Here is a 10740-nt window from a genome sequence, read left to right on the forward strand (position 1 = left end):
TATGTTGTGTGAAATAAAGTCCGTCCCTTGTGTAAGATATGTCTCTGTAACTACACGCAACCGATGCATCTCATAACTCCCGATATTGATGACCTTGGAAAGTCTGATCATCAGTTGAGACATATCTAAAAAAGAAACAGCGGGCGCATCTCAACGGAAACAACACGTGCTGTTGAACATTCTCGCCCACGCAAAAGCGAAATCATGGCGGACGTTGCAGCGATAAAGATACCACCGTACAATTTCGCCGATCCTACACTATGGTTCCTGATGTGCGAATCAACTTTCGAACTGGGGATTCCGAAACCGGTAACGGACAGTCGCACAAAATTCAACTACATAGTGGCCCATCTACCACCGGAAGCTGCTTCCGTCATCCGCGATGTCATCACGAATCCAACGGCAACAGATCCCTACGGACACGTGAAATCGGAATTAATCAAGCGCAGTGGTGAATCGTCACAGCAAGAGATACGGAAACTTCTCACTGGGGAGCAACTCGGTGATCGTCGTCCAAGTGAACTTTTGCGCGTCATGCGGCGTCGCGCGGAATCACACAGCGTTCCGGACGAGCTCATGTTGGAACTGTTTCTTCAGCATTTGCCGACATCTGTGCAATCCATCCTGGCTGCGGTCACACAACTAACGTTGGACAAAGCGGCCGAAATCGCCGATCGCGTCATGGATGTAGCACCACAAGCGGTAAGTGCCTGTTCTAACTCTTCCGCGAATTCCATCGAGGAACGTTTGTTGTCGGAAATCGAAAAGCTCCATGTGCGAATCGACGAGATTTCCCGAGGGCGAAGTCGTAGCCCGTACCGAAACCGCTACCTGCGACAGCGTAGCAGATCGAAAAATCGCGACGAGTGTTGGTATCATCGACGATTCGGCACCGATGCCAAGAAATGTGTCTCTCCCTGCAAATATTCGGGAAACGAACTCAGCAAAGAGTAGAGGCGACTTGCTCTTTGCCATCTACGTCACGTCGCCTGTTTGTGAAAGACATGAAAACGAATCTATCTTTCCTCGTTGATACGGGCAGTGATGTTTCGATCTTGCCGGCAAGCCTTTCTCAGCGCAAACAACGGCCTGTTCAAGCGTTCGCAGCCGCGAATTCATCATCCATCGAGGTGTACGGCCAACGTATTCTTTCCGTGGATTTCGGCGTGAGACGAAATTTTTCCTGGCCATTTTAAATCGCCAATGTGTCAACTCCTATACTGGGTGCGGACTTCCTTCATTATTTCGACTTAGTCCCGGATCTTCGCAACAAGTTCCTACGTGACTTGAAAACGAAATTGAAACGTCCCGGACGCGTCTCAAACGCAACGTGCATTCATTCGGTGAAAACGATTACCGGTGACTCGGCGTATCACAAGCTGATTTCTGAATTTCCGGAGATCACTAAACTTCCTAATCCAAATGCACCAGTAAAGCACAACACCATCCATCATATATCCACAAAAGGACCGCCTGTGGTGGCGAAACCTCGTAGGTTAGCTCCAGACAGATTAAAAATAGCGAAATCGGAATTTCACAACATGCTGCAACTGGGGCATTTGAGACCTTCGAGGAGTAATTACGCCTCACCACTTCATATGGTACCAAAAAAGGGTACCTTGGAATTTCGACCGGTCGGAGATTTCCGTGCTATAAATGCACAAACGTTAAAAGACAAATATCCCATTCCTTGCATTGCTGATTTCACTGCTGAACTGCATGGTACTAAAATTTTCAGCCATGTGGATCTCATAAAAGCCTACCATCAGATCCCAATAAATCCTGATGACATCCACAAAACAGCAATATGCACACCTTTCGGATTGTTTGAGAGCACCAGGATGCAATTCGGATTGTGCAATGCTTCTGCAACCTTCCAGCGATTCATCGATGAAGTGACCAGAGGACTTCCTGGAGTTTACGCATTCGTCGACGACATCCTGATTGCATCAAAAGATCCTGATGAACACATCCATCATCTCAAGACTCTCTTCAACAGACTTCAAGAATATGGACTCTGCGTCAACGTCTCCAAGTGCAACTTCGGTAGAGAAACCATCGACTTCCTTGGATTCCGGCTATCTACAAGCGGCATCGAACCTCTGACAGATCGAGTTCAGTGTATCTTGGATTATCCACAGCCAACGACCTTGACACAACTTCGAAGATTTCTCGGTATGTACAATTTTTATCGACGTTTCATTCCGAAAGCTGCCGATTTGTTACATCCGTTAATAAAATTTCTCGAAGGTCATAAAAATAAAAAATCACCTCGTTCTGCTCGTGCCAACGACCAACTCGCGTGGACCGATGAAGCAACAAAGTCGTTCACTTTGGCCAAAGATGCCATGGCAAATGCCACACTCCTGCGACATCCACTTCCTGGAGCTAAATTAAGTGTTTGGGTAGATGCTTCAGATGTCGCAGTGGGTGGTGCTCTCATGCAATTAGCCGACAAATGGGAACCCATCGCATTCTTCTCTATGAAATTGTCCAAAAGTCAAAACAAATGGTCCGCATACGACCGAGAACTATTTGCAATTTATTCATCTATAAAAAAATTCAAGCACATGCTCGAAGGCAGGGAGTTCATTATCTACACAGATCAGAGGCCCCTAATTTATGCCTTCAAGCAAAATCCAAACAAATGTTCGCCGCGACAGCTTCGTCATTTGGACTTGATATCCCAGTATTCAACCGATATCCGTCACGTCCAAGGCTCTCAAAATTATGTCGCAGATGCACTGTCAAGAATCGAAATCGACGCAATAACTGGTTCTAAGGACATTAATTTCAAAGAATTCGGGGAATTTCAATCAAGCGACCCGGAACTGAAAGAAATTTTGAAGGGTAACAACACATCTCTACAGCTGGAACTGAAGCCATGCCATCTAACAGATGGTGAATTATGGTGTGACATTTCAACTGGCTCACCCAGACCTTTTGTTCCAGACTCGTATCGAAAGCTGATTTTTGACCACCTTCACAATCTATCGCATCCCGGAATCGCTGTAACAAAAAACCTCATTTGCTCACGATATGTGTGGCCAAACATGAACAAAAACATCACAGCTTGGGTACGCTGCTGCCAATCATGCCAGCGATCGAAAATCCAGAGGCACACAAAAGCACCTCTGAGCACCTTCGCACTTCCCGACGCTCGTTTTTCACATGTGCACATTGACATTATAGGCCCTTATCCACCATCAAACGGGAACATCTACTGTTTTACCATGATAGACAGATTTACAAGATGGCCCGAAGTAACACCGATACCGGACATACGCGCCGAAACCATCTGCAAAGCATTCTTTGATTCATGGATCAGTCGTTTTGGTTGTCCCTCAACAGTGACCACAGATCGTGGAACTCAATTTGAATCTCATCTCTTCCAGCAGCTCGACTACTAGGAACAGATCGCATACGAACCACTGCATATCATCCAATTGCCAATGGTCTGGTCGAGCGATTTCATCGCACCCTAAAAAGTGCCATCATTGCTCACAACAATACCAAATGGTCAGAATCGCTTCCGATAGTCCTCCTGGGTCTACGATCCGCTTTCAAGGAGGATCTTCAAGCTACCTGTGCCGAACTGGTGTATGGAACCACTATTAGATTGCCATCTGACCTACTTTCAGATGAGATGTCCAAATCTACACCAGACGCTACCTATGTATCAATGCTGTCTTCGCTCATGAGGAGTTTATCACCCGTATCTCCATCTCATAAGAATACTTTCAAGATTTATGTTCATCCTTCCTTAAAATCTTGTTCTCATGTGTTCTTACGCGTAGACAAAGTTCGACCTGCATTAAGCGCACCCTACACTGGACCATATCCTGTAGTGCAAAGGACCGACAAAGTTTTTGTAATCAAAGTAAATGGTAAATCTATCTCAGTGTCTATTGACAGAGTCAAACCTGCATTCGCCATGGATGACAGAGAACCATCTGCAGTCACCGAACTACCAAATGAGATCAGTTCTAAACAGAACTCCAAAAGTCCAGTGTCAACGACAGAAAAAACAGTAACAACTCGTTATGGACGAAGAGTTCATTTTCCAGAACGATTTGTTTCGTATTTTTGATTGCATATGTTTTTACACCCATTTATATTCTTGTGTTATGCCTTTACATTTTCGCATATGTGTACATATTATTTTCGCATTTCTCGCATAAGTGTTAATTTACATTATTTATTTTTTCAAATCATTGCAAACATGTTAACATCGTATATATTCGTATTTTTCATTCGTCTTCGCAAAATATTGAATTCTCAGCTGTCGCAAATATTTATACACACATGCACATTGCTTATTATTTGTTATAATTTTGTATCATCAATATGTGAATGTCAATCTTGTATTTCCTACATTAGCGTTCGCTCGCTCACTGGGGGGATAGTCTGTGGCGTCGCCGCCGACGTGTGGGAAAAGAAAGCCACTTCCTCAGAGCGAGGATTGATGTACGCGCTCAAAGCGCCATCAGGTGATTATTCTAGTTATTGCGCAGTTCGTTTCTCGTCACGTATATAGTATGTTGTGTGAAATAAAGTCCGTCCCTTGTGTAAGATATGTCTCTGTAACTACACGCAACCGATGCATCTCATAATTCCCGATACCTACAACAATGAGTCACCCCCTCGATCATTGCCCTAGATCTGCACCTGCCCAAACCTTCGTAATAGTCTAATAGTATCCAGGAAGCGTTGGCCATCACCAAGCTTTACCCTGCATAGGCCACTGAGATGGAAGTTTATGGAAACAGCACGTCAGCAAAGGAAATTTCGTCCCCGATATTCCGCTCCTAGCACGTTTCGACCCCGGTACATTTCTCCCTGACTTTTTCACCCCGGACAGTTCCAGGGAAGAAAGTGAGTGAGTGGGTGTGACGTATGAGTGAACAAGTGAATGAGTGGGCGGGTGGGTGGCCTGCTTGATGTGTTGAGTCGGCCGTGGTGGCGAGTGATTACATGCGTGAGTGAGTGTATGAGCGACCAAGTTATAGTGTGTGAGTGACCTAGTTAGTGTGTGAGTGACCAAGTTAGTGTGTGAGCGACCAAGTTAGTGTGTGAGCGACCAAGTTAGTGTGTGAGCGACCATATAAATGACCCAGTGCGTATATATGCAATTGACCAAGTGAGTGGGTCAGTGAGTGATTGAGGGAGTGCGTGTATGAAAGACTCACTCACTTGCTCACCAGCTCACTCACCCACTCGCTCACCAGCTCACTCACCCACTCACTTCGTTACTCATTCACTCAGGGCCGGTCTTAGACCAAGTGGCGCCCTCTGCAAAACCAGCAGTTGGCACCTCTCCCCCACCCCCTCAGGCTCTGATCCAGGGTGATGTGTCGGAGGCGGCAATTTATTGATTATTGCTAGTCACTACTGTTCCCTAAAAAGGTGGTCCGATAGTTACGGGAAAACCTCTCTCGTAACTGCTCCCTAAAATATGGGACTGATTTATTTTCCTATATTATCGGACTCTTCGGAGTTCTCTCCTTCACCCTTCCTCCGTCTGGATTTGCGCTTACCCTTCTTCGTAGTTGACTAAATTAGAGAAGTAATAATTACTTTGATAATTACTCCAAATTAGAGAAGTTGGATAAATTGTTAAAGTTATCAAAAGCTTTTTTTTTCTTAGAGGTTTAATTAGTTGCAGTTACTTTGAAAATTTATTTATAATAATTTTTTTAAAAATATTCCTTGAGCGGTATAGGTGTAAATACGAAAATCAAGATTTTTCCTCAAAAACGTGACGAACACAACCCCCTCCCTCCCCCCCATCCGCATTCCTTAAAATTTCATTATTAATAGATGAAATTTTCTCATGGGAGTTATACGCCGCTGCGGACTATACGATGTCTTTTTTCTCTGAAACTCTACCGAAATTCGCATCTGCGGATTATACGCAGGAATATACGTTTGTTTTGTTTAATTCTTATTCAAGATTCATATCGAGGAAACAGAAAGAAATGACTCAGTTTCAGATGCTGAAAAATCTTACAACTTGAAAAAAACTAATACTGTATAACAAAAATGAAATGAAAATTTCACTAGGATCACCAGATTTTCATCTCCATCAAGCTCATATTGACCTTTTTTTGCCCCTCCTGAAAGGCAGCTGACATATCTTTTTTTTTGTTAAGCAATCCTAATTCTTTCTGAAGAATTTTTACTGCGTTGATTATGACCTCCCAGCTTGAAAGGTCATTCATCAGCATTCACAATGCTGTCACAAAATATCCACTCGAAAGTGTCACTTCCCCCTCCCCCACCACGTTTACGAATTTAAAGTATCAACAGCAACGAAATTAGTCTCTCACCCATAACTAACACTATATATTTTTTGGAATTTGCACAGTGATCAATAGCCCAACCTCAATTGAAAGTAATAAAAAATGAGGCACTATAATCATTTCGATTCCTGTCTTCTGACTCCACCCCAACATAGCTGTATCCAGCTTCCCATAGTTTGCTCTAAACTGATAGTTATCAACCTCCCCCACTCTTGAAAAAAAAAGACAACTTACGTTGTCGACTTCGGCGCAGCCCTCAATGTGATCGGTACCGAAAAAAAAAAAAATTCCATCCATGGTCATGCAAAGCTAAGCTGATTGTAACTTTTTTTGTTTCCATTTCCTAAAAGGCGATCATAAAAATCATCCTAGCTCCCAAACTTTTCTGGTTCACGGTGTCCTTTGTGCAGGACGCCTCTGTCCAAAAGTCCAAGCTAAAAAAAAAACGAAAAAAAACAGTAGCTTAAAATTTTGTCAAAGACGTCTTAAATTCAGACATCGAACCCTCTGGCCAAGGTTTTAACGGAACTACCCACCCCTTTAAGTAAAGAGAAGGGTGCAGATGAATTTGGTGCCCCGAGCGTGGACCAGAGGGGACGCTAATTTCTTTTAAAATGATTCAAAATTACACGAGAGAAGCACAATGCATGCTTGCCCGGCTGATAGAGTATCTAGTTGCGGCCCTGGGTAAAAGCCCTTCAATATTTAAGTGCCGGGGAAGCACACTTGAAAAAAAAAATTTCAGTGACACTATCGTCCAAATTTATTGACCATTGGCCTTTTTTACAATCATGCAATTGTGGTTTGATAGTCATTCTCAGGTGCGAATGTAAGCCTGGTGCATACTAGGATGTTCATGGGCACTGCGGAAGTAGCGTACGCAAGATTTTCTCGGGGGGGGAGCAGTGTTTCACCATTTTTCCCTTCAAGGCGGCGTTACGTTTTTTACTACAAAAATTTACCATAATATCGGGGAGGCGGTATCCCCGAAACCCTCTCTCCTTTGTTGGAGTGCATTAATGCACTGGAGGGGAAGGGGTTGGAAACACCTGATAGACCTGAGTTGTGCTCGGTTTGAAAGAAAGAGAAAAAGGGGAGTCTGTGGCCCCCCGGGCACTTGACCACGAACAGCGCTGAGTTTACAATTTTTTCCGTTAAAAATTGCCGAGGAAGCAGTGCCAAAATTGAACCTGCCCCGCGCAACAGAGTGAAATTTTGTTCCTAGATGCGGCCCTGCTTAATTCTGGGCCTGGGTATCTGGAACTTAGGTTTCTGAAACTCCGAAAGGTGAACAGTTGTGTGTGAATGTGTGGTTTGTTTTATAATTTTTCGGTCTAAAACAGTGTTTCCCAAAGTGAGCAATATCGCCCCCTGGTGGGCGATTTAATGGTCCAAGGGGGCGATAGAACCTACTGATTTAACATAGGATCCTATGGGTTTACTTGAGTTGGGGGGCGATGAGAGGAAAAAATTTCTGATGAAGGGGGCGATGGAACAAAAAGTTTGGGAGACTGGTCTAAAACGTACAGTACGCGCAATTTTTAACGGTACGATAGCGATATCTTGGGTTCTAAAAGTTGTAGAATGAAGCGGTTTTCATCAAAAATTATGTTTTGTGATTTTCTACCCGACTATGTGCAATTCGTCTTGATGAGGGTCATCTACACATTTACTATTGTTCAAACTTCAAAATCTTCAATATAAACCCTTATTTTTTCCATCTTATCTGATTTATCGCATTACATTTACCCTAAAAATAAAATTTCATCGCTGTAAGTATGAAAATGAGAGAGATATTAGAGAGAGTGAAAAAATGTGTTTGGGGACACTCTAAACATTGAGAAACTGAATTTGAAGGTTGATTGCAGGGGGGAAAACACACACGAAACAAGTTTTGAACGATAAATACTCCATATGCTGCTACGCGAGTGTTTGGATTTAGTGATGTTAAAAAAATAGTTTTTATTTTATGGAGGTGAAAAAAAACGAACTTTTTTATTATTCTTCATTTTAGTGACTATGATTAGGATATTATATCCATGATTGAACGAATATTTATACCATAATTATTTCAAAAGATGTGTCACAAAGAAATTGTTTGTGACGACAATTTCATCAATTTAGAAAAAAAATTTTTTTTAATTTTCAGTCGAACATTGCACTATTTTATATTATAATTTTGTTTCATTTTGCAATTCCCCAATTTTTAATAATGCTAAAAAAAATACGAAAAAATGACGTGTTTTTAGCAGAGACGACTCAACCAATCGAGACTACATTAAACTTTAGCGCACACTAAGATGATTTATGCTCTTGGGAGAACCGTTATTTATTGATTATCTTCATAAATATTAACATCAATCTAATTGTCTGGTATTAATTTGTGAATTCTTTGCACATTATTATATTTACCGTTTCACCTCATGAATGTCGTCTAAGGAATGAAACGAATTTCTGAAATAGTGAAAAATTGCAAAATTGTTTATTTGTTTACTCGAATACTTAAAAAAAAATGTTTGAAAAACTGGATGGATGACTTATTTATCGTATCACCGTATACTTAAAACAATAATTGCCCATTTCAGTAAAGTTATGAGTTTCATATTTAAACATTTTCGCATAATTTGTCATGAAAAATTTTTCAATGAGTTTCAAGTTTATATCTAGCACATGGTTCCTAAAAGTGGTCATTTTAATATAATCGCTCATATCATGCGAAATTATTATTATTATTTTTTTAATTTAAATATCACGTTACAAAAAACAATCCAATTACAGCAAGGTAAGAGGTCAGACCAAATAGAGGTCAGATTGGAATTAAAATTGATTTTGTTGCGTTTTCGACTATGCTGATTCGAATGAAAGAAAAATTAATGTATGCTTCTATTCATAAATTTTTGAAATATGTTTTAATAATTCATAACTTATATTTTAAAAAAAGCAAAATTCAAAATGAGTAAAATTCAAAATAAAATTATGTTTGGCCCGTTAGAATCTATCATTTAAAATAAAAATTAATGAGATACCTATATTATTTCAGCAATTATGTTCAAAAACAAGATGTTTCTGCTTAACACATTACGACACTCGTTTTTCAATAATTTATATTTCACTAACTGTTTGTTCAAAATTGATGAAATTCGGTATTTCGGCATTTCTTGAGAACTGAATCGAAATATGGACGAAAAAATTGGGTTACCATTGAACTTTCAAAAGTTGGATCTAGTTTCAACATCTAGATGACCGCTTAGGAAAAAATGAACTTAATACACTTATGGAAGATCTTAAACGAAAAAGAACGCAACCTTTCTTTTTTTACAATAAATAGAACCCACGATATCGCCAACGTTCGGTTAAAAGTTGTGCGTACGTGCATGCATTGCACTAGAAGAAAAGTTTTTTGAGGCAGGAGACGGAGCAGGGGGATCTGGGTGAAAAATGTATAGTTTTCCAGTGTGAGAGAGTACTGTACTTTTTTTTGTAATTGCTCCTTGTGAGACGGGTAGAAAAACGGTGCCCGAGCGCAGGATCCCTGTTCAAAGAGGGCCTAAAAATCATAAAAGACTCATTATGTCTTACGTCAATATTTTAAAAAAATATTGTGCTGACTATTCAATTCCTTATTTTGAATAGGGGAGGGGAAGTTGGGAACTCGCAGACGGCTCAACCATTACCTTTCTGGTCATCACTTCAAAAGAAAATAACCTCCTCTTTTTTACTCCCCGCAATCATAGAGCCGGCAACGCAGGGAAACACTCTTTTTATTGTTAGCAGAAAAATTGAGTGATGGACGGATATGAGACTTTCTCAATTTTTTTTATTTTTTACATCACTACTGGACAATAAAAGAGAAAGCAAACTGCCCAGTATCTCCTGGAGGGTTAAAGTAGAAATAAAGCTAGTGTATATGCGTATTCTTATCTTACGGAAATCGGTATACAGTATGTTCTGCATGTGCACTGCTTAACTCAAACCTTGACTGTTTTGTCGCATCGCTGTTATCTTTCATGTGTATTTTGCACAGTAATTTTTGTAAATACCTTAGGGATTATTTTCTATTTATGTGTATCTGACTTTTCTAACTCGTTTCGGTGCCCCCTATAGTTTGGCACCCTGCGCAATTGCACGGGTTGCACCACACAAGATGGCTACTGCATTCACTCACTTGGTCACTCATACAATCACTCATTCACTTATACGTTCATAACCCACTCATTTAGTCTTGTCCAGAATGAAACGTCAGAGGCCAAATGTCGGTGCGAAACGTCTTAGGAACAAAATATCACAGGCAAAACGTCTCGGGGCGAATTTTCTTTTTCCCGAGATGGAGCATGAAAAAAAACGATTGGGCCCCTTAAATGCGGTACGTATGGTCTTAAAACTTTATATGCTGCCACTGTCTGAAAACAACAACAACCACTTGAGAAGAAAAAACTGC

At 41.0% G+C, this 10740-nt stretch overlaps 1 protein-coding gene across 1 annotated transcript; it reads left to right on the plus strand.

Moving 5' to 3' along the window:
- Positions 1–204: 204 nt before the first annotated feature.
- LOC149085264 (uncharacterized) lies at positions 205–1133 on the plus strand. Its single transcript, XM_089233935.1, has one exon. The coding sequence runs from the start codon at positions 205–207 to the stop codon at positions 952–954; it is 750 nt and encodes a 249-aa protein (XP_089090061.1). The 3' UTR covers positions 955–1133.
- Positions 1134–10740: the final 9607 nt, after the last annotated feature.

This window comes from Pholcus phalangioides, unplaced genomic scaffold (genome assembly GCF_987345545.1).
Source record: "Pholcus phalangioides strain wild (caught in Gottingen) unplaced genomic scaffold, Ppha-v1.0 ptg000007l_1, whole genome shotgun sequence".
NCBI classification, from domain to species: Eukaryota; Metazoa; Arthropoda; class Arachnida; order Araneae; family Pholcidae; genus Pholcus; species Pholcus phalangioides.